We start from the raw sequence: 26,452 nt of genomic DNA, 5'->3' as shown, positions 1-26,452 counted from the left end.
CAGCAAAGGCTGGACAAATATTATGTATCTCTTCTTTTGTTTTAATATGTGAACATTCTATATACAGCAAGTTAAAAACACGGAGCCTATAACGTTAGCTTGCTAGGTGTTGGCAGGATGTCATGTCATTGGAGGAGTTGGTGAGTCCGGACATTTCCCTTCATATGGTTGTTCGTTGCCTACAGCGAGATATGCAGGTGTCATTTGGTTAACGTTAGCTAGCAAGAAATGTGAATCGCTATGCTAGTTAGCTATAGCTATGCTAAACTTAGTTGTCGATCAAATGGGCGGGCAGGCAAGTTCCCATTCAGATGTCTAAACGAGGGTTGGGACAGGCTGAATTGGCAGGCAAACTGCAAAAGGATGAGCTCTAGCTGGCATTAGTTGGTGATATTGTTCTTGATTTGTGCATAGGCAACTAAGGGAGAGAGCCTACCGTTTCATGGTTTGAACAATAGTACTGTGAAGTTCCCAAATGTAAGAGAACTCCCATGTTATTTGCAGAAATCTATTCAGGTGGCTTTTGGCGAATGCGTTCGAATGTTGTAAAGTCGCGCTGTTGCTACTGGCTGTAATCACAGTCCAGTTCAAAGAGGATTGCAGGCCTGTGTGGCAAACAGCTTATTTGCATATCAGCCTACTGTAGCTATGATTGTTCCACTTTAAGTTACAAAGCAAGCTACACTTTATATCCTCTCTTCAGCAATTTGAGAGGATGGCTAAATTGACCTCATTTAAAATCCTCCAGTGATTTGCATTCATGGACATCAATATTGCCATCTCGTACTGTGGTACTGCCTAAGCAATGAGGGAAAGATGGGTATTTCCCTCATTGAGGTCAGGGTAATGCGAAGATTAATATTAAGGTCATGCCAAATTAGGGGTTAGGGTTATGGCAAGCATTTTTTATGTAAATGCATTGTATTACCAATCTAGGGTTTGCCAGTTGAATATACACTACCTATTCTCTATTTTGGGATGTAATTGCAACAACTGACAACAGAATGACCAATCAATAACATTGATTGTAATACATGTATTTAGATACATTTCAGCTATAGCTTCACAATTTACACTTTGTTTTTAATTCTCTGTTTAAAATTGACTAGGGGAGAGTGAGCCATTTTTTACATTCAGCATGACTGTCAAAGGAAATATAGTATTATTTCTAACAAAGATATCTAAATATATTTCAGGATGTCGTGTATCCCTGAAAATGATCAGAATTCATGTAAACATTACAATTTTGAAAACATAGCTTGTCCAAAAGAAGAGGTCTCTTGGTACAACTTACCCCAGGCAAATTAAGCCACCTACAAATTCATGTACTGAATGAAATATTTCCACTACCTTTTTAAAACCATCTCTATCTTTATTTCCCAAACGCAATTCAACACAATCGCTTGTTTGTCTTTAAAGCATCTTTAACACAGGTTTAACACCTAACAAACAGTTTCTACTTTAAAAAACACTTTTAACAAAGGCCTGTTGTTACCTCAGTGATAATGCCTTTCATTAGGCCTGTTGTTTCCTCAGTGATAATGCCTTGCATTATGCCTGTTGTTTCCTCAGTGATAATGCCTTGCATTAGGCCTGTTGTTACCTCAGTGATAATGCCTTGCATTAGGCCTGTTGTTACCTCAGTGATAATGCCTTGCATTAGGCCTGTTGTTACCTCAGTGATAATGCACTGCATTAGGCCCGTTGTTACCTCAGTGATAATGTTAAGCTTATAGAGATCCCGACTGATATAGAACAATCCTAAAATGTTCTGCTTTGGTTTAGATACATCATGAAACCTCTAACACAATAAATTAATTTGACTTGGTAAAAATCTGTTTTGTTGGACCTGACTGGGTACCTAGTACATTATCTTACCACTTTTTCCACGTGGTTTCTTCCTTCACAGACTCTGTGACATGATGACCTCTTCCTAAATGTTTGGTCAAACGATTAATTGTGTATTGTTTCCTAGAAACAAGGGTGGCTTAACTTACCCTTATGGCTCAACTTACTCCACTCTCCCCTTAACAATTTGTGTAGTACTGTAGGTCTAGTGAGTTCTAAATGGAAAAAGAGGATCCAGTTCCATCTAGTGGTAGTATAAGTAAAATCACTAGTTTCTGTTACAGTGACACTGTAAAAGCATTGGTTACTCAATGAGACAAAATCACTATTGTTACCATCAACATCAGTCATTACAGTATAATACAGCCAAACTGTGACTGCACATCAAACAATTTAGCCAACAATAAAACAGACCATGTTCAGAATGATCTTGTTTGCACAGTAGACAGGCAAAGTTGAGGACAATATCTATATTTTCTTCATTTGTTTAATTGCACAAACATAGGATATGACAATCATAGAGTTGAAAGAAATGCATGTGCAGGAGAAGTAAGAAACCCAATGTGGGCGTGGAAACTGGTGTCTGAGCCTGTCCCCTCCCTGGATGGTTTGTTTGGTGGTCTCTCTATAGGCTGGTTTGTTTAACCTCACTGGCCTTGCCAGCTTCCATTTCTACAGCTGTGTTCTCATACAAACCACCATCTTCCTCTCTGCAAGACAAAAACATGGGCTTTACAATGAGCGTGTGTAGTTTGATAGCCTTCTGTCTAAGGACTGCAGCAGTTGAACATTTCATAAGAAAATACACTTGCTTGTGAGATCCTGGTAAGTTAGTTAAGGACAACAGGAGGTCACAATATTAAAGTATGACAAGATCATATCAGTAAAGAGTCAGGCAGTAGTGGAAAAGTACCCAAATGTCATATTTGTTTTTTTATGCCTCACGTGAAAGTCACCCAGTAAAATCCTACTTGAGTAAAAGTCTAGAAGTATTTGGTTTTAAATATACTTAAGTATCAAAAGTAAATGTAATTGCTCAAATTTACATAAGTATACAAAGTATAACTAATTTCAAATTGCTTATATTAAGCAAACCAAACAGCACCATATTACTTTTTAAATATTTAATTGTACGGAGAACCAGGGGCTCCAACACTCAGACATATTTACAAACAAAGCATTTATATTTAGCGAGCCTGAGGCAGTAGGGATGACCAGGGATGTTCTCTTGATAAGTGTGTTGAATTTGACCATTTTCCTGTCCTGCTAAACATTCAAAATGTAACGAGTACCTTTGGGTGTCAGGGAAAATGTATAGAGTAAAAAGTAAATTATTTTATTCAGGAATGTAGTGAAATAAATGTAAAAGTTGACAAATACCCCCCAAAAATAACTTAAGTAGTACTTTAAAGTATTTTTACTAAAGTACTTTAAACCACTGGTTGCTATCACCTCTGTTGTACTTACTTTTCCTTCTTGAAGAAAAGCCTTTGTACAATAAGGATGACGAAGACGATGAAGAGGAATCCCACTACAGCAGCCAGACCAACAAGCCAAGGCTGCAGTGTCCCACCCTTGGATGTAGTGAGCCGTAAGCCTCCTATATAATGAATAAATAGTTATGTATTCACCAGAAAACTCTGATTTGATCATTGATACCACACCATTGATAGTGTTGTAGTATGTGGACTATATTATCATGATGATGTAAGATATTTGAACAAAGAGTTAGACATCGCTGGCTAGTCCTGACTAGCAGTATTCACAGCTGTAACATAATGCCGACCTCAGAGGGGAGGTGCAAGGCGAGGTTATTATGACATAACTGTTGTTAAACACCGTGCGTTGCATAAATATCAACCCAGTGTGATTGATCATCAATGAGGACTTACCGTTTGGCTTACCACTCTGGGCCTGGTTAACACAAACCGCCAGTAATAAACAGACCAGGAAAGTTTTATGGAGAGACATTATGAATCCTTGTTGATCCCAGGAGGCCTCTGAGGTTGGTGTGTAGAACCTGTTCACTGTCACGATAGTCCTTCTGGACTGGTAACGTCCTGTGAGGTCAAAGTGCAGTATACAGCACAGAGAGCAACCAGATTGCACCATGTTGCCAATGATACCAGCAGATTTTATTGCCTGAAAGGTGTGTCCTCTCCAAACTCATGACTTTTCATTTGTTCCTGAAACCAGCTTTCAGTAACGATCATGTCATTTGTTTACTGGATAGCATGCAAATGTGTAATATTGTGTCAAATAAATGCAATAAGTAGACAAGTATTTTTGAGAGAAATGGTTTAAAATCATCAGAAGCCATACGGAATAAACGTGTTCAACAACATAGCTCACAGTTGAAAGTCCTGAAAGCATTTCCTCTTCATATGGTCAAAGGGAGGTCTAAAGGCCTAGTCTAAACACTAACAATACAACAAGGACTGGTCACTTATGAAGCTCGTGACATGCTGCCAGCATGTGGAGATTATTGTGTAATGCAGTAATGAGTACATGATTACAACACAGTATATCTCTTTTGGCTTATAGTTTACAGTGCATCTGCCACATTGCTGTACCCAGCCTTGTCTCTAGCAGTCAGAGTCTGTGTGCCTGCCCCTTTGTAGCTAGCTCATCCTGCCGAAGGCGACCCTGGGACCCGTGCGCGGGGGCCGTGGCTCACGTCCATCTGAGATGACCCAGATGGCAGGCATGTTCTTGTTGCCCTCCATCAGGCAGTGGATCTCCTCCGCCTTGACCATAGCCTCCAGCTCAGCATTGGTCTCTGGACACCAGTCAACCTGGAACTTGTCCTTACACTCCCAGGGGTTAACCACCTCCTCGTCAGGCTGTACCCCAAACAGGTAGTCTACAAAGGGAGGTGGGGAGAACACAATATGGCAAAATTATTTTTAACAGAGATATTCAATTCAGTGAAATCCAGACTATCAGCATGTTTGTAGTCAGCTACTGTATGATCGTTTCTAATAATTTGATTGTGATATTTTGATAATATTCTCGTCATTTCATTGCTGACTGACACAAGACAAACAGTGCATCCAGTTGGCTCCAGTGTGGTGAGGGAGTGTTGTGGTAGCTGTACCTGCTAGGTCATGAATCAGCTCTTTGATGAGGTGCCTGATGATGGCATACAGGGCGATCAGAGCCACCACCGATGCTAGGAACAGATAGATAACATAGTTGGGCAGGGTGATAGCGTCCCGAGAGGGAGGCTTGTAGTTCTCAAAGAACACCTCCTCTTGTGGTTCCCCATAGTCCAAGTTATGGTCCATTGTCCCCTCACTCTAGTCTACCTCCACTCTTCTTCAAGGGGAGTCTGGTCTACCTGTCCGTACACAAAGACGTGCTTGAAGTAGTATGCTGAGTATATTGGCAGTCAATTCAGTATAATGTATATATTACATTTCTTTATAGGTAATGTGTATCAAAGATTTTTTTAAATAAGAACTACTTGTGTACCTACCAGTATCAATGTTTTTTTTCACCGCTTCCTAATTTGGCAGGCTGTATTAATTTCCAGCAGTAATCTCCAATCTTCGAAAACAACCATCAATTGATCTCGCTCATCAATCTTCTCTCCCACTGAGAAGCTGTTATTTTAGATGTATTACATGTCATCCCACTGCAGCCCTTGTGCTGGGTACCACGCAGCATGAGGTTGCCATGGCTGCAGGAGTGCTCTAGTCCCAGATTGCATTGACTGCAAAGAGACCCACGCGAGCTAATGTACTTAGTGACGTACTGTACAGGCCAGGTCAAGGTCAGTTCTCTGAGCCTGGATTTAGGATTGGAAAACAAAAGGCGGAAATTAGGCCAGAGGTTCCAAAAGAGAGAGAGGTGGTTGTGTCGTCGGAGAGGGCTTTTATCTATAGTTCCAAAAGCGAGAGAGGTGGTTGTGTCGCCAGAGAGGGCTTTTATCTATAGTTCCAAAAGAGAGAGAGGTGGTTGTGTCGTCGGAGAGGGCTTTTATCTATAGTTCCAAAAGAGAGAGAGGTGGTTGTGTCGCCAGAGAGGGCTTTTATCTATAGTTCCAAAAGAGAGAGAGAGGGCTTTTATGGTTCCAAAAGTGGTTGTGTCGTCGGAGAGGGCTTTTATCTATAGTTCCAAAAGAGAGAGAGGTGGTTGTGTCGCCGGAGAGGGATTTTATCTATAGTTCCAAAAGAGAGAGAGAGGTGGTTGTGTCGCCAGAGAGGGATTTTATCTATAGTTCCAAAACAGAGAGAGAGGTGGTTGTGTCGTCGGAGAGGGCTTTTATCTATAGTTCCAAAAGAGAGAGAGATGGTTGTGTCGTCGGAGAGGGCTTTTATCCATAGTTCCAAAAGCGAGAGAGGTGGTTGTGTCGCCAGAGAGGGCTTTTATCTATAGTTCCAAAAGAGAGAGATGGTTGTGTCGTCGGAGAGGGCTTTTATCCATAGTTCCAAATCCATAGTTCCAAAAGAGAGGTGGTTGTGTCGCCAGAGAGGGCTTTTATCCATAGTTCCAAAAGCGAGAGAGGTGATTGTGTCGTCGGAGAGGGCTTTTATCTATAGTTCCAAAAGCGAGAGAGGTGGTTGTGTCGCCAGAGAGGGCTTTTATCCATAGTTCCAAAAGCGAGAGAGGTGGTTGTGTCGCCAGAGAGGGCTTTTATCCATAGTTCCAAAAGCGAGAGAGGTGGTTGTGTCGCCAGAGAGGGCTTTTATCCATAGTTCCAAAAGCGAGAGAGGTGGTTGTGTCGCCAGAGAGGGCTTTTATCCATAGTTCCAAAAGCGAGAGAGGTGATTGTGTCGTCGGAGAGGGCTTTTATCTATAGTTCCAAAAGCGAGAGAGGTGGTTGTGTCATCGGAGAGGGCTTTTATCTATAGTTCCAAAAGCGAGAGAGGTGGTTGTGTCATCGGAGAGGGCTTTTATCTATAGTTCCAAAAGCGAGAGAGGTGGTTGTGTCATCGGAGAGGGCTTTTATCTATAGTTCCAAAAGAGAGAGTGTCATCGGAGAGGGCTTTTATCTATAGTTCCAAAAGAGAGAGAGAGGTGATTGTGTCGCCAGAGAGGGCTTTTATCTATAGTTCCAAAAGAGAGAGAGAGGTGATTGTGTCGTCAGAGAGGGCTTTTATCTATAGTTCCAAAAGAGAGAGAGAGGTGATTGTGTCGCCAGAGAGGGCTTTTATCTATAGTTCCAAAAGCGAGATAGCGGGTATGTTTCCTTTATTTTTGTATGTTTAGTCAGCAAGTATTACTGTTAAGCATGTATGACAATAATCTTTTTACCAAGACCACTCTGTCAACCCACCGTTTAATCTGAGATCTGTAATAATCCTGGCCTTTATTGGGCAATGGAAGAATTCCAATCAACCAAACTCTTCTAATGCCGAACCATATATTTATATCCAATGTTGTAGTGACCTACCAGACTACTCTTACAGAGCTGCTCACCTCTATGTACTATAGTGGTCCTAGACCAGAATGGTAGGTGATGACAGCACGTCTTGTGTGTCCTTGCTAAATCGCTGAGCTGCTGAGGCTGAGGCCTTATTCTCCCCAGATTCAACTGTTATTTCTTCTGGGATCCAAAAGGAAATGGAAAATCTCAGAGCACTGACACAAATGAATGTTTCTGCACAGTTGGATTGTTCAAACTGTCTACACTTGTTTTCCTATACAGTACAGACATTATACAGAATAATTTTTTGTACATACAGTTTCTTAGTTTATGCATCTGATGCTTAAATTACATTGTTAAAAAAATGGATTGGGTTGCAGTTTCATTTAATTTGTATAAAAACAGGATTAGATGATTGGTAGTAACAGAGACAGGATGTATCTGATTGGGAGCCAACCTGACAGGAACTGAGGACAGAGGAGAGAGCAGAATAGAGTGGACAGTGAATTGTTATCAGGGGACCTTAGGCAGAATGTTCTTCTGACCCAAAACTGACTGAAAAAGTTGTGGGTCTGTTTTCTTCAGAAGAAGGTTGTCTTTGCTTGTATATGCTAGGAGATTTGATCATTGTAAGGATCCCCTTCCCCACGTCTACTACTCTGATGGTCATCCACCTTTTCGCCTCGACGGCAGTCTTCCTCCTTCTCCACTCCCTTGCAGTCACACACACCTTCCTCAGACCCAGTCTGCGTGCACATAATGACAGTTTTAGTGTTTGGCATGTACACATTTCTCATATAGAAATATAAGAACAAACTCAGTCACTACTACACCTTTACATGTGTGTTTTTGATTGAAAAGTAGCCTTAACGAGCCCTTTTAATCCACAGATCCAGCTGACATGCCTGTTCCATGGCTTCAGATTGAGGCTACAGAGTGTGAAGGTGAACTGAAAGCTGAGGATCAATGGTGAGTCACAGTGAAAGGACTCTGGATGGATTAATCAGATTACAAAGATGTCTGCCTGCCTCCCTGCCTGTCTGTTTCTCTCTCGTGTGATCATCCCACTTTACCTGCCAAGTCATGGTACAAGTCATTGATCGGGTGTCCTAGGATAGCATAGCAGGACACTACTACCACTATGACATAGAGCACATGAGAGGGCATGTGAAAGGCATCCCGGGAAGAGGCGACATAGGCAAACAAAGTAGAGATTGTCTTTCTCCACGGCCTGTAGGAGCTGCCTGGGGTTATAGGTCCTGGGGCAGATCCACACCTGGCAGCAGGCTGGGTCTGGGCCCCAGGACGCTCCGTGGTACAAAGTATTCTGGTCTGTGAGGAATCCATCCGCAATTTGAATTAGTTGAAATGGGACGTTGATTAGGGGTATATGAGAATTAATTTACCATGTTGGTGAAAAACACCATCATGGAATGATATCTTGTGGAAAGATTATTTTACAAAGAAAAGAAGAATGAACTGAATGGAGACTTGGTCTGTGCGGCCCATGTCCATTATATTCTTCATACTGAGCCTTATGGCTCATAAGACAAGAGAATAAGAGAATAAGGGAGGTAGCAGTATCTTTTTTTCAGGGCAGAAACCCTCAAAATTAAAGATCAAATAAGGGGAACATACAGTACATATGTCGTGACAGAGGATATCTTCATTCCCATAATGAACTTCCCTGAAGTCAACTGACAAAGACGTCTGATTTTCAGAGAATATGTTGCTATTTGTAATGTTGAGCAGTTGGTAGGAAAATATTTGTTCTGACTTCAGTTATGGACAAAGAGGCTTAAAGTGCTTTTATTCAGCTCCCCTCTACCTCCGGCTCATCCCACCATTCAGTGCATTCCTCATTTGCCCAGAAATATCATCCTGTGACACTGCCCTGTCTTTCCGGAGAGCAACTTCCCTCCAAATCATGTCCCTCAATGAGGTGGGGGAGATGGAATTAAATAACAGACACAGGAACCAGTGGAGGTTCTAGACCATTTCAACTGGGGGGGGCCAAGCTGGGGCCAGTTGTACTGTTAGAGGGGCCAGTTACATTAGACGTTGTTGTTGTCATCATTTTCTTCACTGCATTAGCAGGCAAAAGACCATGTTCATAATCATCATCGTTGCCACTGTCTAATAACGGATGAAAAAAAAGAACGATAGCAAAAAATATTTCATCCTCCACATTTAGGGGGGCCACAAGGGGCTCCAAAATTGTTGTCACAGGGGCACTGACCCCCCCCCCCCCCCCCCTTGTCAGCAACAGGGTCAGTAGCTCTACTCCACCTGACCTTTGAGTGAAACTGGACTGAAGGGTCAAGAGTCACTCCTCTGTGTCTAACTCTAAATAAGTCTGTGTCCCATATAACCTTTGACACCTAGACCTAATTAATCCTCAAGGGTGTTTCCTGTCAGACTAGAATGATGGCTGTGAATGAGTATGACCATGAGTAGTCAATGGCATCCTTTCTCTTGACAGATTTCATATAAACCTGGTTTCCACCAAATCATGTTTGATGGAAAGTAGTTTAGATGTGTCAAAATAGATATGTATCAATTTAGTAGGACATTCTCCACTGTGCTCCAATGGCAGGAGCTGTGGAGGACTGAGCATTTCCCCCAGACAAAACAGGAAACACAGAAGCTATCTACTCTGAGCAGTACAACTCTGTAAGGTCAGTTATTTAGACAGGGTTATCCTCTTCCTCTTTCTTTCTATGGAAGGCCTCTGAGGACAAAGGACCAGTAGATGACGGTGATGGAGGTGTTGACAACAACGATGCCGATCATGATGGGGTGCATCATGGTGACTGAGGTGTTGGTAGGTTGAGGGAAGGCCGGGCACTGTTTCCACAGCTGTGTTTAGCTACATTTAGTGCACAGGAATGAGTCATTCATCCCCATTTTACTATAGCTGTGGCCCTCCCTCTCAGCATGCTGGTAATTCTTTATCCCTCCAGAGCTGACAGCTGCCTTTCTTTCCACTCTCTGCAGAGCTCACAACTGAAGATGCACACATACTGTACATCACACGAACAATGTCTTTCCCCTGATCCGGGTTATGAAAAGAGTATGTTTGTACTGTTAAGTGGCTAAATTCCCAATCTAACCCTCAAACCGTCACAGTCACCTAATAATCCCCAGTTTATGATTGGCTCATTCATCCCCCTCTCCCCTGTAACCATTCCCCAGGGCGTTGCTGTAAATTAGAACGTGTTCTCAATCAACTTACCTAGTAAAATAATGGAAAAAATAAAGTGTAAATGCTACATTTTCATTCCATTTGTAATCTTTGTCAAAGCACAGAGGATATCAATGTGTTTCAGTGTGAATGAGAAAGCTGAAGGGAAATAACTTGTAGAGTATTTCCAAATTCATATGACCCTATTATTAATGTCTCTGATGGCGGAGTATGAGTGGCTGTGTGGATTAGCCATCATGATGCAATACCTCTGACTGGGCTAGAACACAGGCAAGCTACTGCCATGAAAGTGCTAACCGACACCATTGTTGTATTGTCTCAATGTTATTACCTAAGCCTTTATTTTCATTTGAGATTAAAAATAAATGCGAATGACAAGAGCAGAAAAGTGGATTAACAATCTTGATTGACCAATCAGGTTTGGATTTTAGATGCTTATCAGATCATTCTGAATTAAAGATGAATGTGAATGGTTCACTGAGCTTAGGGGGAAAAGCATTACATTATCTTGACAATTTATTCATGTAGCTTCCATGAAAACAAAGAATAAACAAACTAAAACATGGCTGAATGCCCTCTAATATCATTATTACACTGCCTTGTCTCAGAGGCCAACAATCACTGGCAAGAGTCAAGATCGTTTCAATGAATGAAAATGGGTCTAAGTGATTATGAGTTATGACATCTGCGGAAAGCTCTTAAAGTGCTGTATAGCAGTTCTCCTATAGCTTCCAATGGCCATGCTTGCCGTTTGGCCCTCACTGTTCCCCCTGCAGTCGTAGTAGTCCATCAGCGTACTGGAACTGTGTGCCGTTCTCATACTCCAGCATGTCCAGGGCTACCTCACAGCTCTCCTTCACCACGCGCTCTGTGTCTTTCCTGTAGCACTCCAGGATCTTCATACACTCCTCCTTGCCAATGGATCCCAGGGCCTCTGCACACTCATGCCTCACCATGGCATTCTCCCCGTCCAGCTCCAGAGCTGCCTGCAGCTGGGGGATGCTGGCTGGGTGCTGGATCTGACCCAGGACGTAGCCAATCTCATGGCGGAACAAGGCACTGCTACACTGAAGACCTGTGAAGTATAAAAGGGTTGAGTGAGTGTTGGTGTTTTCAGAGACGCTGATAGGAGGGTTACGTAATGATTCAGACACTGATAGGAGGGTTACGTAATGATTCAGACGCTGATTGGAGGGTTACGTAATGATTCAGACGCTGATAGGAGGGTTACGTAATGATTCAGACCCTGATTGGAGGGTTACGTAATGATTCAGACGCTGATAGGAGGGTTACGTAATGATTCAGACGCTGATTGGAGGGTTACGTAATGATTCAGACGCTGATAGGAGGGTTACGTAATGATTCAGACCCTGATTGGAGGGTTACGTAATGATTCAGACGCTGATAGGAGGGTTACGTAATGATTCAGACGCTGATAGGAGGGTTACGTAATGATTCAGACGCTGATTGGAGGGTTACGTAATGATTCACACGCTGATATTGGAGGGTTACGTAATGATTCAGAGACGCTGATAGGAGGGTTACGTAATGATTCAGACGCTGATATTGGAGGGTTACGTAATGATTCAGAGACACTGATAGGAGGGTTACATAATGATTCAGACACTGATAGGAGGGTTACGTAATGATTCAGAGACGCTGATATTGGAGGGTTACGTAATGATTCAGACGTTGATATTGGAGGGTTACGTAATGATTCAGAGATGCTGATAGGAGGGTTACGTAATGATTCAGACGCTGATAGAGGAGGGATATGTAATGATTCAGACGCTGATAGGAGGGTTTGGTAATGATTCAGAGACGCTGATAGGGGAGGGTTATGTAATGATTCAGGACAAGAAAATGTGCTTATGTGAATACGAATGTGGCTGCACATTTTGCAGAAAATAAGCTCTTCAATGCTACAAATTCATTCCTTTATTGACAATTGCCATTGACAGCATAGTCTAAGGAGGACTGCCAGTCTCTCTCACCATCTCCTAGAGCCAGGACAGCCTCCTCGGTGCCCAGGTTGCGGAGGGCGAACATGGCCCTGTAGCGCTCAAACAGTGGCAGGCTCTCATCCAGGAGTTGTGTCCTCAGCTCAGGGACAGTCTTCCTCTGGGCTGGGGGAGCAGGGTCCACAGAACAGTAAGGGTTTCCGTCGGTGCCCTCCTCTCCGTTCTGGTCCCCACCAGATGTCAGCCACTCCAGCCGCCTGACAGCCAACTGGCACGTCTCTGCCACCTAGAGGAGAACGAGAGTACTGTCATGACCATCACACAGGCACCGTAGGGACCGATTGACACCTTTCCTACGCACTTCAGTATTTGATATTCAAGACTTAGCTTATTCAGTTGCGTATCGCGCTCTGCAGGTGTGGCTACCTTGCACGCTCTGAATACATTTCTTTCAACTGCTGAAAACCCTCCCACTTGCTAACCAACAGATTTTATTTGAGTTTATTCAATAGGGTTTATTACATTCATCTTAAGCCATCCCTTTTAATTTTAATTTTGTCAGACTCACTAGAATATAATTGAGAACAGGTTCAGAATATTAGGTTTCAAATAGAAAGTGTAACATGTAAAGTGTTGGTCCCATGAGCTGAAATAAAAAAAAACATCACAGAAACATTCCATTTGTACATAAAGCTTATTTCGCTCATTTTGTGCACAAATTTGTTAACATCCCTGTTAGTGAGAATTTCTCCTTTGCCAAGACTATCCATCCACCTGACAGGTGTGGCATATAAAGAAGATGATTAAACAGCATGACATTACACAGGTGCATCGTGCTGGGGACAATAAAAGGCCACTTAAATGTGCAGTTTTGTAACAACATCACAGATGTCTCAAGATGAGAGTGTGTGCAATTCGCATGCTGACTTCAGGAATTATCCACCAGAGCTGTGGCCAGAGTATTGAATGTTCATTTCTCTATCATAACCCGACCTCTGTCGTATTAGAGAATTTGGCAGTAAGTGCAACCGGCCTCACAACCGCAGACCATGTGTAACCACGCCAGCCCGGGATCTCTACGTCAGGCTCCTTCACCCGCGGGATCTTCTGAGACCAGCCACCTGATTAAACTGTGGGTTTGCACAAACAAAGAATTTTTGCACAAACTGTCAGAAACAGTTGTCTCAGGGAAGCTCATCTGCATGCTCGTCGTCCTCACCAGGGTCTTGACCTGAATGCAGTTTGGCGTCTTAAACAACTTTAGTGGGCAAATGCTCCCCTTCAGGGCATAACATAAACATCCCCCACCAGCCAAATGTGGGTAGATTTCAGTATAGACAGGTAGTCTTTCTCCAGCCACGTTGGCGGGTGGTCAATTTGCAGGGCTCTACAGTGCAAGCATTACATTTGTGAATTCAGTCAAAAGTCATGTATAAGCACACGTGCAAGTTAAAGAATGCTGCAGTACCTATTTAAAGTATTCCTGCTGTTTTGTTTCATAGTATTTATTTGTCCAACTAGCAGCTAAGCCTATAAATCACCTCACGCAGGGGCACTGAGTGAAGTGATGAGATACATGTTTTGCATAAAAGTAGGTCTAATTCACTTGAAATTTGACAAAGTTAGAACTCATTTCTTGGCTATTAACATTGTTTTGTTCACAAGCTAAGTTGTTTTTCAACATTGGTTTGAGTCTGCTGCTTCTACTGACAGCAAAGAGACACCCTAGTCAGATCCCAAATCTCTCTCACACGTGACAGGACTGGAGTGGCACCATTAGCACAATAACATCCTGCCCTTAAAGGGGAAGCCAAAGACTGATATTTTCATTAAAAGACTGAGGTCACAAAAGAATGACATGAAATTGAGCAATACCACATTTCTTACTAATACATTTCTTGTTTTAGAAACAAAGCGTGGTAATCAGTATTTTTTTAAATATAATTATGGCAAACATATTTTGGCTGGAAAAATAAAATTATAGTGCCTGGTAGATTTTTTCATCTACTGTACTTGCCACAGGGGCTGGTGGACCAAAAAGTTAATTTTAGGCCCTGCTCACCTTCTATGGCCACTGGCACGTTGGAAAAGTGTGCTCTTCACAAATTAATCTCGGTTTCAACTGTACCGGGCAGATAGCAGGGTGGGTGCATGGCATCTTGTGGTTTGCTGATGTCAACGTTGTGAACAGAGTGCCCCATGGTGGCTGTGGGGTTATGGAATACACTGGCATAAGCTATGGACCATGAACACAATTGCATTTTATCGATGGCAATTTGAATGCACAGAGATAGTGACGAGATCCCAAAGGCCCATTGTCGTGCCGTTCATCCCCCGCCATCATCTCATGCTTCATGATAATGGACTGCCCCATAATTCCTGGAAGCTGAAAATGCCCCAGTTCTTCCATGGCTTGCATACTCAGACATGTTACTGATTGAGCATGTTCCCACCAATATCCAACAACTTTGCACAGCCATTGAAGTGGGTCAACATTACATAGAACACAATCAACAGCCTGATCAACTCTATGTGAATATGTCGCGCTGCTTGAGGCAAATGGTGGTCACACCAGATACTGACTGGTTTTCTGATCCACGCCCCAATTATTATTATTTATTTTTTTAAGGTGTCCGTGACCAACATATGCATATCTGTATTTCCAGTCGTGAAATCCATAGATTAAGGCCCAATGAAATTATTTCAATTGACTGATTTCCTTATATGAACAGTAACTCTGTAAAATCTTTGAAATTGTTGCATGTTGCATTTTATTTTGGTTCAGTGTGACTATGCATATTTGTCTCCGGAAGATTAGTGTACATAGAATTACAATAGGGAGAATAGTGTACAATAATAGGCTATACCCTTGTCTATTGTATGCTCTAATAGGGTTCAAACTGTTACGACGTGGTCTCCATAACAATTTAATTAGCCTATTGTCAATAACGATCCTCAACTGCACGGTCGTAACAGCATTTACAGAGGCTCAAATGAAGGTAAATGAAAACAAATGGAATGATAATGTAGGCTATACCAACTGAAGGGAACTAACAGTAAATTGGCAGTTGAATATGTGTGGTTATTAGGCCTACCGACGATGATACTGATAGTGGGTAATATTTAACATGATAGAGATAGGAAATGTCAGGGCAGCCTATAATTAAGACGTTCGAGAATTCCCATCCTTGAAAGTTAAAAAGCCGTACAATTTAAATTCTGCATAATGGCACAGTATTTTATAAACCTTGTAGGAAAGTGAATATGTTGACATGCTTCAGTTTGCTACCATATGACTGGTTTCATTTGTCTCCCGTGATTAAGGTCAAATAGATGTACAGTGAATTCGGAAAGTATTCAGATCAGACCCCTTGACTATTTCCACATTTTGTTACATTACAGCCTTATTCTAAAATGGATTAAAATTGTCCACCCCCCCCCCCAATATACACACAATATCACATAAAGACTAAGCAAAAACAGCCCCCCCCCCCCCCCCAAATGTATAAAAACATTACATTTACATAAGTATTCAGACCCTTTACTCAGTACTTTGTTGAAACACCTTTGGCAGTGATTACAGCCTAGAGTCTTCTTCATTCTTCTCTGCAGATCCTCTCAAGCTCTGTCAAGGTTGGATGCGGAATGTCGCTGCACAGCTATTATCAGGTCTCTCCAGAGATGTTCTAAGGGTTCAAGTCCGGGCTCTGGTTGGGCTCCAGTCAGAGTTCCTGAGCACTCTGGAACAGGTGTTCATCAAGGATCTCTTTACTTTGCTCCGTTCATCTTTCCCTCAATCCTAACTAGTCTCCCAGTCCCTGCTGCTGAAAAACAATCCCACAGCATGATGCTGCCACCACCATGCTTCACCGTAGGGCTTCTGGTGCCAGGTTTCCTCCAGACCATGTCAGAATCACCTCCCGACCAGCTCTAGGAAGAGTCTCGGTGGTTCCAAACTTCTTCCATTTAAGAATGATGGAGGCCACTGTTCTTGGACCTTCAATGTGACAGAAACCTTTTGGTACACTTCTCCAACTCTGTGCCCTGGCACAATCCTGTCTGAGCTCCACGGACAATTCCTTCGACCTCATGGCTTAGTTTTTACTCAAACATGGACTTTCAACTGTGGGACCTTATATAGACGGGTGTGCCTTTGCAAATCATGTCCAATCAATTGAATTTACCACAGGTGGACTCAAATCAAATTGTAGAAACATTAAGGATTATCAATGGAAACAGGATGCAATGGGAGTTCAATTTAGAGTCTCATAGCAAATGTTCTGAATACGTATTTATTTACTTGTAATAAATTTGCTAACATTTCTAAACCTGTTTTTAATTTCGTCATTATGGGGGTGTGTGTAGAGTTGCCAGGATTAAAAAAAAACAATTTTAGAATACGGCTGTAAAATAAGACAATGAGGAAAAAGTAAATGCACTGTAAAACAAGCATGATATTTACAATTCCCTTATCCAAACAGATTACTAATTTACCTAGCTATAATCAAGTTGTAAATTACGGTGCATGGAGAACGGTGTTATTTCTATTGGGAAAAAAATTAAGTAGATGCTTTTACCACTTGGAACCAGTAGGTCGCTAGACTATTCATGGTTTCCTTGGGCATAAAGGTGGTGGAATTAAGTTACGGTCAGAATATGGCATATCTCCACACCAAATGAATAGCTGGTGAATAGCATAATATTCTCAGGCATAAATTCAAGGTCAGAATACGCAGAGAGAGAAGTGCATAAAGGGAATTCCCCCTCAATTAATATTACTATATGTAAATGCTGTGTGTTTTGTTTGATTTCCACAATCTCTTTGCTACTAATTTATATCCAATATGCCTCATTTTACATACCTCGATGACTGGGTCCTCAGAGTACTCTTTCAGTATGTCAAGGACCTTGAGGTTCCCAATAGCTCCTAATGCTTCCCCTAAATAAAAATTAAAAAGTGAACCTTTTAGATAAGCACTATTACATTCTGTGAACATGTTTATCAATACAGTATGTATATGAATGAGAGTGGACTCATGATCTGGCATACTGACCTGCTTCATGCCGGACCATAGGCTCCTGTGTTGTGTCTTTCAGAACAGTCTCTAGCGTGGGGATGGCTCTCTCATCCTGCATTTGACCCAGGCAATATGCCAACTCATGTTTCAACAGAGCAGAGTCATCCACAAAAGTCTGACTGATCCATTCTATTGCCTCTGGTCCACCCAGGTTACGCAGAGTGAAGAGTGCTCTGAACCGTGTTGTCAGGTCCTGCTTTGGGTTGACCAGAATTATTCCCACTGCTGCCACCTCCTGCTCACTTGCCATTCTGAGAATAATAATGGCTGTAACTACTGTATCTGAAAAAGGGGGAAATATCAGAAACGGTGAGGATGTTAAATGAATTAACTGAATATGTAGTTAGCTATTGCACATCTAGTACAAAATACGAAATTCAATCAACAAACATTTTTTCCCTAGTATAAAACTAGACAGCTGCATTGCTGGTTCACATCAGCTATGCTTTTCAGGCTAGCAGCCTAGCTAGCTTTAGTTACAGAACCAGCAAGCTAACGTTAGCTAGCAAAGATGTTTGATAACATGGCTAGCTATAGCTAAGTTTGCTAATGAATATCATGCCATATACAAGCCGAATCTCGCTTAGTAAAATACTTCACCGAAACAGCTCAAAGATAATTAATCATACTCACTTTACTGAATTGTCTGTAAAAGTTCACTACAAGCAGCACTTCATATTTCCCACATGGACAAACAAGAACGTTCCACAGGCACAAAGCAGAGAGGATGAGTCGACCCGAGAGGGTTTACTTTGCCCAAATTCGGTCCACGAAAAGAAGACCACAAAGTGAGGAGTTTTTGTAAGGTCAATGAGTGTCGAATTTGGTCAACAAAAAATATAATTGCTAATTTGCTACGTGAGGTTTATTTTATCGAATATAAGTTGCGTAATGGATAGTTGTTACTGATGCACTGAATGACGGACGCACGTGGTATGTTGGCAACTTTGGGCGAAAGAAAACTAATTTACTGTGGAGATGTGCCTGTTTTTCATTTTTGCATATTTCCGTTAGGGAAGTGCACGTGTGCAAAAACTCAATTCGCCTTTGGCTCCTAATCAACGCGACAAAAAAAACTTGCCAAATCTTAGTCTACAAAACTCAGTCCACTCTGTTCATAACATATTTTAGTTTTGGGAACATAAAACTGTACTGAGATCAAATGTTTCATCAATAAGAAAAGTTGCATCTCGTTCAATCTTCTCCCACTGCCGGCCACTGGAATTCCTCCCACTACAATTTTTTTTTTTTTTGCACTTCCCTAGTGAGTAGAAAGGCGAAGTGAATGCTTCACATTTATACATCCGGTGAAATATCTGTGTCTTTGTTCAATCTGTGGTTAGAGCGGTCACTCGACTATCGTGTAATAATAATAGATCATCTTTACACACAGTCTCTGCGCGTGACCAAGAAACACAACAACCTTGCGCTTCCGGGGCACAGTTTAGTTTACCATATGAAATGGAAGGACTCAAATGATTATAGTAAAATGCCATAATCACTCACGTCGATAATTAATTAATAGCTTGTATTGGAAAATATTGAAGCGTTGGAAAGTAAATTAATTCATTATATGGTAAGTATATCCCAGAAGAATAACACATGCATTGTACTAGGCTATATAATTTCAGTAGAAATAGGTCTATGATTTACATAGGGTACAGAAGTATTAATATCAAATTAATGTAATCAGAGGAGCATTTTGGATAATGCAACACTTGCCCGGGACAAGTGCGCGTGCACATCGTGAATACCTGAGATCAGCTGATCACTGTAAACATAGATGTGTGACACGCTCGCAGTTGGCACTTATCAATTGTCGTTGTAATTAAAGGCTGAAATGCAGGATGCTTGATACAGTTCCCAACTATGTGGCCTGCTGATCTGACTTGTGATGTAGTTAGTTTATGCGTATTGCGAAACACTTTCACCCGAGAGCGCACAAAACAGGAAGAGTTCCAACCGAGGGATTAGAAAATCACATGCTAATGGTAACCTAGCCTACTTCTGAAGAAGTTGAGCAGCAAAGACTGCGAAAACAATCCCCCGGCTGAAGGACACCCGCAGAACGATTTTTACGGTTAGTTCATATTTTGTTTTTATTTGAATTGTTTCTTTCATTACATGTCTTCATGTTTGTGGCCAGTGTTGGTGTTAATAGTCCTAAAGTAGCCAATAATGTTCTAAAATTATCTGGGTCGTATTTAGTAGGCAAAACGTGTCACTTCGTTCATAAACGTTGTCTCCGTACTGAACACGACCCCTTGACCTTTCAAGCTCATTCACGATTTATGTCAATTAGGGAATTAATCCTATCATCAGTAATGTTTGTTCACGAATATATCTATTTGTCTTTTAAGGTTGCCCAATGTATGACGTGATGAAAAAATGTGGTCTTCATGTGGGGAGTTTATTTCCCCCAATATCTTGTCCTCTTGCAAAGATCATGATGTTGTAGCCTAAACATTTCAGATAACATTTCAAACACATCCCATTGGCTACTCCAATCAAATTGACCCATCTAGGCGTTTTGTCTATCAAACACCTGTGACAATTTCAGGACATTTCAAATCAGCTACTTAGTCACATACTTAGTTTTGCTAAGTAATGGCTTCTCATCAAGGATGTCACAAGATAGGCCAATGTTTTTTTCATTTCTAGAACGTTACATTTACCAGTGGTGAGATGGCTCAAAACCAGGGGATGACAGAAATAATCATGTTTTATTTTTACATTGTTGGTTTAAAAAAATAAATAAACTAAGCCTAGAAGCATGATTGCTGAATTGCTGTATAGTAGGTTCTGAAATTGACACCCTTTATGAAGGTGAGTGAAAATTACTCAAATAAATCATTAAAATACTGAATTATATTGTATGCAAAATTATTTTATTCTAATTAATACGCTTACTCATAGACATTTTTTTTAAACACTTTTTTTTTTTATCTAAAAGGTATGGGTCAAAATGATTGACACCCGTTTTCAATTCCTCACCTTGCGAGGATAATGCGAGTTTGAGAATATATTGGGAGGGATCTTAGACCATTCCTCAATACAGAATCCTTCCAGATCCTTGATATCCTTGTCTGTACTTATGGACTGCCATCTTCAGTTCAAACCACAGGTTTTCAATGCGTTTCATGTCCGGAGACTGAGATGGATCTTGCAAAATGTGGATTTTTGTGGCCAATTAACCATTTAAAAATGGCACCATAACATCAGATCCATCACCATATTTTACAGTAGGTATGGGGTTCTTTTCTGCTCACGCATTCACATTTCGACGCCAAATCCACCACTGGTGTTTGTGACCAATGAGCTCTATTTCCATGTCATCCAACAAATGTAAATGTTTGCTGAATGGCCTTGGCACTTGGATTGGAACCAGTGCTTTGGTCAGAAGACATGAATATAGAGCTCTTTGGCCACGTACACCAGTGGTGGGTTTGGCATCGAAATGAAAATGCATAAGCAGAAAAGATCCCCATAAGCCTAACTACTGTAAAATATGGTGCTGTATCTTTGATGTTATGGGACTATCTTGCTTACACTGGTCCAGGGGCCCTTGTTCAGGTCAACGGCATCATGAACTTTACCCAGTACCAGGACATTTTAACCCAAAACAGCTTGCCCCTGCCGGGAGGCTGAAACTTGGCCGCAAGTGGATCTTCCAGTGAGACAATAACCCCAAGCACTCATCAAAATCCACAAAGAAATTGTTAATGGCCATCTCATATTCCGGACTTGAACACCATTGAAAACGTTTGCTTTGAATTGAAGAGGGCAGTCTATAAGTGCAGACAAGGGATCTCAAGACTATGGGAAGATTCTCTATGGCAGAATGGCATAAGATTCCTCCCAATCTGTTCTCCAACTCATTAAACATCTTAGAAAAAGGCTGCTATCCTTTTAAGTTGAGGTATTGAAAGTAGAGGGCAACCGATTTGAATCAGAATGATTTTTATTTATTTAATTAGGGCCGATTTCAAGTTATCATAACAATCGGTAATCAGCATTTTTGGACAACGATCATGGCCGATTACATTGCACTCCACGAGGAGACTGCGTGGCAGGCTAACTACCTGTTATGCGAGTGCAGCAAGGAACCAAGGTAAGGTGCTAGCTAGCATTAAACATATATTTTTTTTTATTTTACCTTTTATTTAACCAGGCAAGTCAGTTAAGAACAAATTCTTATTTACAATGATGGCCTAGGAACAGTGGGTTAACTGCCTTGTTCAGGGGCAGAACAACAGATTTGTACCTTGTCAGCTCGGGGGTTTGAACTTGTAACCTTCCAGTTACTAGTCCAACACTCTAACCACTAGGCTACCCTGCCACCCCAAATATCTTATAAAGAACAATCAATCTTAACATAATCACTAGTTAACTACACATTGTTGATGATATTATTAGTTCATCTAGCTTGTCCTGCTTTACAGTGCCTGTTAGCTTATCATTGAATCACAGCCTACTTCGCCAAACGGGTGATTTAACAAGCGCATTCACAAAAAAAGCACTGTCGTTGCACAAATGTGTACCTAACCATAAACATCAACACCTTTCTTAAAATCAATACACAAGTGTATATATATTTAATATTAGTTAATATTGCCCGCTAACATGAATTTCTTTTAACTAGGGAAATTGTGTCACTTCTCTTGCGTTCTGTGCAACAGAGTCAGGGTATATGCAGCAGTTTGGACCGCCTGGCTCGTTGTGAACTAATTTGCCAGAATTCTACGTAATTATGACATAACATTGAAGGTTGTGCGATCTAACAACAATATTTAGACTTATGGATGCCACCCGTTAGATAAAATATGGAACGGTTCCGTGTTTCACTGAAAGAATAAACGTTTTGTTTTCTAAATGATAGTTTCCGGATTTGACCATAATAATGACCTAAGGCTCGTATTTCTGTGTGTTATTATAATTAGGTCTATGATTTGATAGAGCAGTCTGACTGAGCGGTAGAAGGCACGTAAGCATTCATTCAAACAGCACTTTACTGCGTTTGCCAGCAGCTCTTCGCGATGCTTGAAGCATTGCGATGTTTATGAATTCAAGCCTATCAACTCCCGAGATTAGGCTGGCAATACTATAGTACCTATTAGAACATCCAATAGTCAAAGGTATATGAAATACAAATGGTATAGAGAGAGAGAGAGAGTCCTATAACTACAACCTAAAACTTCTAACCTGGGAATATTGAAGACTCATGTTAAAAGGTACCACCTGCTTTCATATGTTCTCATGTTCTGAGCAAGGAACTTTAAACGTTATCTTTTTTACATGGCACATATTGCACTTTTACTTTCTTCTCCAACACTTGTTTTTGCATTATTTAAACCAAATTGAACATGTTTCATTATTTATGAGACTAAATTGATTTTATTGATGTATTATATTAAGTTAAAATAAGTGTTCATTCAGTATTGTTGTAATTGTCATTATTTTATATAAATTGTCCGACTTGAATCGGTATCAGCATTTTTTTGGTCCTCCAATTATCGGTTTTGGCGTTGAAAAATCATAATCGGTCAACCTCTAATTGAAAGGTATTGAAAACAGGGCTGTGAATAATTTTGGCTCCTGCCTTTTTGAGGAAAAAAATATTACTTTTTAAACTAAATCTAATTCTTTGAGCAATTGTATTAGTATAAAATATTATAATTTCCCAAATGTTTTGAACATACAATATAGCTCAGTATATGAATTATTTATTTTATACAGTTATTTATTTCTCATGTTTATCAAGGGTGTCCATTTTTGACCCCACTGTATGTACACATAGGAATCATAGGCAAATCTGTTTGCATGCTCCTACTGCAACTTTCCTATTTCATTCAATAAAGAAACAACTGTATGTCAGATTTCAGCAGAGTATATGAAACAAGATTTTTATAGCCACATCCCACCCTGGTGCATCCCAGACATGTTATTTGTGGTGTACGGTAAGGAAACTGTATGCTTACCATTTTTCTTGCAGGGCTAGTGTGGTGACGGAAACCTTTTCAATTTGTGTTGTTTCCTTGTCCACTTAGGTGATGTCCACTTACATCTTTCATTTAGGAATGTTCCTTACCTGTTAAACCAAATAGGCCTTACAATGCATTAGGTAGTCTACATGTGTCTACATGAACTAGACACATTTTTGTCAATGATTAAAGCACAAGTTATTTGCATCTTGAGAGTAACAATGTGTACTGTGTGAATGGTGCTGCTGTCTGGTTGCTGAAAAAGCCTAGATAATGAATTTCTCGCACTGTTGTAGAGAAGCTACATTTGACAGAAGTGAAACTGACCACCTTACATGTTTCATTTACTCTATGATCTCAATTAGTACTAGAGTAGATGTGATTTTCATTTGTTTGGTTGAATGTGTAATGCATATTAGAATTTAGTAGCCTAAATCTTAGTCTTTCAGTGCTGTGGTCTTCTTCTTCAGTTATCTATGGAGGATCTGGATCCAGAAGACCAGTTTCTGCGTCATGCCAGAAATGGGAATCTTGCAGGCATCCAGAAGCTTCTCATGTCCAAGATTAAAGAAGAGGCCAACCTCAACATCAACTGCAAAGGTAACATGAAGTAGTTGCTTGCTGCTGGTCAGTTATTTGAACGAGTGAAGCTCTTTATTAGTATACTACAGGAATTTGAGTGTATCTAATCTATTTCCATTGTTGGTCTAGAAAAAGGGTTTAGCTAACTTTAGGCCCAAGGGCATAACACCTGCAGGATGGTTACACTTACTGTTATCTATCTACACAGGAATGCTAGGCAGAAATGAGTGTCTAATCTGTCCTCAGGTAAGAGTAAGTCTAACCTGGGATGGACACCTCTCCACCTGGCCTGTTACTTTGGACACAGAGCAGTGGTGGAGGAATTACTCAAGGTACAGTAAGAAGCGTCTATTTTTAATTAAGAGATGGATGATTGTTTAAAACATATATATTTATAGAATTAATGTGTGCGCGTGTGGATATTCCCTGCAGGCAGGAGCAGATGTTAATTTGCCTAATAATGTAGGAGACACACCACTGCACAAAGCTGCCTTCACCGGAAGAAAGGTGCCAAAACATTTTGACGTCTGTCTTTATTTGAGTTTATTTTTCATTTTATACGCATGTTTGACTTTTTGATATTCACTGTTGAATTCCATGCATGTGTTTATTCATTCACTCAACCAGTAACTCAAGTATGCATTGTTCAGGAGGTTGTCATGCTGCTGCTAAGCTATGATGCATGTGCCACTGTCATCAATGGAACAGCACAGATTCCTAAAGATGTCACTCAGAATGGGGATATCAAAAACATGCTGGGAGGTAAGTGAATGTTCATAACATATTAATAACAGTGTAATATGTCCAAACTATTCTGAATATGTTATCAACTTATTTTATGTTTGCCAAAAAGAAGCACCTGAATCAGTGTTGGTTACAAATCTTTGAGTCAATTATAGCATTAATTATTTCTCAATCCATTCAGCGGCGGAGAGGACGGAGGAGCGAAAACTAGAAGAAGAGCTTTTAGACGCAGCGAGAGAAGGAGACCTTTCGACCCTGTCACAGCTGGTGAGCGCTTGACTCGTGTTCAATGCAAAGTTTGGGTCCACGCAAAATCTGTTACTTTACCAATTTCGAAATAATAACTTTTCTCTCAGTGTATGATAAGAGACATATCCTTCTCGGTTTTGTCTTTTTACCCAACAGGCTCTCTTTGTCACTCTTGTTTTAGCTTAACAGGAAAAAGCCTCCAGACATGAACTGCTGTGATCTCTTGGGTAACACCCCACTGCACTGCGCTGCCTACCGTGGTCAGAAGCTATGTGCCCTGAAACTGCTAAAGAACGGTGCTAGCCCCAACATCAAGAACAAAAATGGTAAAGATGGGCTCAGTCAGTAAATGAAAGGTTGCATACTTAGAAGTTTCATGTTGGTTATTGTAACATCCGTGCCAGTGTTCTGGTATAGTTTTCTGTATAATGATTCCTTTTTTTGACTTGTGCACAGATCAGACTGTGTTTGACCTTGCAAACAACACAGAGATAAAGCAGATTCTGGAAAGCAATATTCATAAAGTGAGTGTTTTGTTATGTAAGAAAATGATTGAAGTCGGACTTCACCGCACATTATGTTGTTGGAGAAAGCAACCATTACAAATGTTGTCTCTAAACTTGTCTCTCAAAGGGTATGACTCACCATGTCCAGATGTTTGAAGGAGCCCTTTGGAAGGTACAGTTGTTTGCAGATAAATCCACTATTTTCACTGTCATGTTGTCAACATTGAAAAGCTTATTATCACTTGATAACATTTTCATGTACATGATTGATGACTTGTAAACACAAACTTGTCCTGACCCTTCTGTCAGAGTTCCCGGTTTTTAGGCTGGCGTTCCTACTGGGTGGTCCTCCAAGATGGGGTTCTGTCCTGGTACTCTAAACAGTAGGTGCTCTCTCTCCTTCCTTAGACACAAGCTTGGTCATTTGAACCTCTTCCTGATGTTCTATAATTGGTACAATCATTTCTACATCTTAAGTTAGATTCAACTGCTAAAGGACACCCTTGACCCACACTAGAATCTTACACCTATTCGTTCATTCTCTCTCTCTCTCTGCCTCCTAAGGTTGGATGCAGCTGCCAATGTCCGAAGACGAGGCTGTAAGCCCCTGACCCAAGCCCATTGTTTGGTAGGCCTGGATTGTTTGTACTCTCATCAGATTTAACATGGTGACCGTATTTACTGGAATATTAGGGTAGAATATGACTGTTTTACCATTTATTTTTCAGATCAAAGCTAGAGACAACTGCTTTTTCACGCTCAAGTGCTTTGATGACAGTGTGCATCATTTCAAAGTATCCCCCAAGAATGACCCTGAGGAAACAAGAAAAGTGAGATATAGTTTGTTTTACTGAATTATTACTGTACAGTGCAATCGAAGTATTCAGACCTCTTGACTTTTATCACATTTTGTTACGTTACAGCCTT

General features: G+C 40.9%; 2 protein-coding genes and 1 long non-coding RNA gene across 9 annotated transcripts in view; 2 read left to right on the top strand and 1 right to left on the bottom strand.

The window, feature by feature from the left end:
- Positions 1-7,686: 7,686 nt before the first annotated feature.
- Positions 7,687-10,843, top strand: LOC123996997. The gene is made up of 3 exons (XR_006832070.1): positions 7,687-8,188; positions 9,947-10,043; positions 10,217-10,843. It is a non-coding gene; the product is annotated as an uncharacterized LOC123996997 (long non-coding RNA).
- Positions 10,736-18,772, bottom strand: LOC123996996 (deoxyhypusine hydroxylase-like). 2 transcript variants are annotated; one of them, XM_046300913.1, is made up of 5 exons: positions 18,127-18,772; positions 17,440-17,745; positions 17,248-17,324; positions 12,419-12,671; positions 10,736-11,499 (listed from the first exon to the last, which is right to left on the bottom strand). In XM_046300913.1, exons 2-5 carry the CDS (start codon positions 17,711-17,713, stop codon positions 11,183-11,185), a joined length of 921 nt encoding a protein of 306 aa, XP_046156869.1. In that variant the 5' UTR covers positions 17,714-17,745; positions 18,127-18,772; the 3' UTR covers positions 10,736-11,182. The 2 variants fall into 2 exon arrangements, with proteins under 2 accessions (XP_046156869.1, XP_046156868.1); XM_046300912.1 differs by having other exon boundaries at positions 18,097-18,765.
- Positions 18,084-26,452, top strand: part of osbpl1a (oxysterol binding protein-like 1A) — a 26,755-nt gene continuing 18,386 nt past the window's right edge. For 2 of the 6 annotated variants that reach the window (XR_006832069.1, XR_006832068.1), the window contains exons 1-12: positions 18,084-19,543; positions 23,915-24,044; positions 24,273-24,358; positions 24,459-24,533; positions 24,677-24,788; positions 24,952-25,037; positions 25,201-25,345; positions 25,476-25,543; positions 25,653-25,697; positions 25,835-25,908; positions 26,090-26,153; positions 26,254-26,355. Coding sequence is in view for 4 of the 6 variants with exons in the window: in XM_046300908.1 (XP_046156864.1) it covers positions 23,921-24,044; positions 24,273-24,358; positions 24,459-24,533; positions 24,677-24,788; positions 24,952-25,037; positions 25,201-25,345; positions 25,476-25,543; positions 25,653-25,697; positions 25,835-25,908; positions 26,090-26,153; positions 26,254-26,355 (981 nt within the window). In the remaining 2 variants the exon portion in view is untranslated. Of the gene's footprint in view, positions 19,544-23,914; positions 24,045-24,234; positions 24,359-24,458; positions 24,534-24,676; positions 24,789-24,951; positions 25,038-25,200; positions 25,346-25,475; positions 25,544-25,652; positions 25,698-25,834; positions 25,909-26,089; positions 26,154-26,253; positions 26,356-26,452 lie in introns of those variants that run through there. The other 4 variants (XM_046300908.1, XM_046300910.1, XM_046300909.1 and 1 more) reach the window with 4 other exon arrangements.

The sequence above is a fragment of the Oncorhynchus gorbuscha genome, linkage group LG15 (assembly GCF_021184085.1).
Source record: "Oncorhynchus gorbuscha isolate QuinsamMale2020 ecotype Even-year linkage group LG15, OgorEven_v1.0, whole genome shotgun sequence".
Lineage (NCBI taxonomy): Eukaryota > Metazoa > Chordata > Actinopteri > Salmoniformes > Salmonidae > Oncorhynchus > Oncorhynchus gorbuscha.
This window is presented reverse-complemented; position numbering and strand designations above follow the sequence as displayed.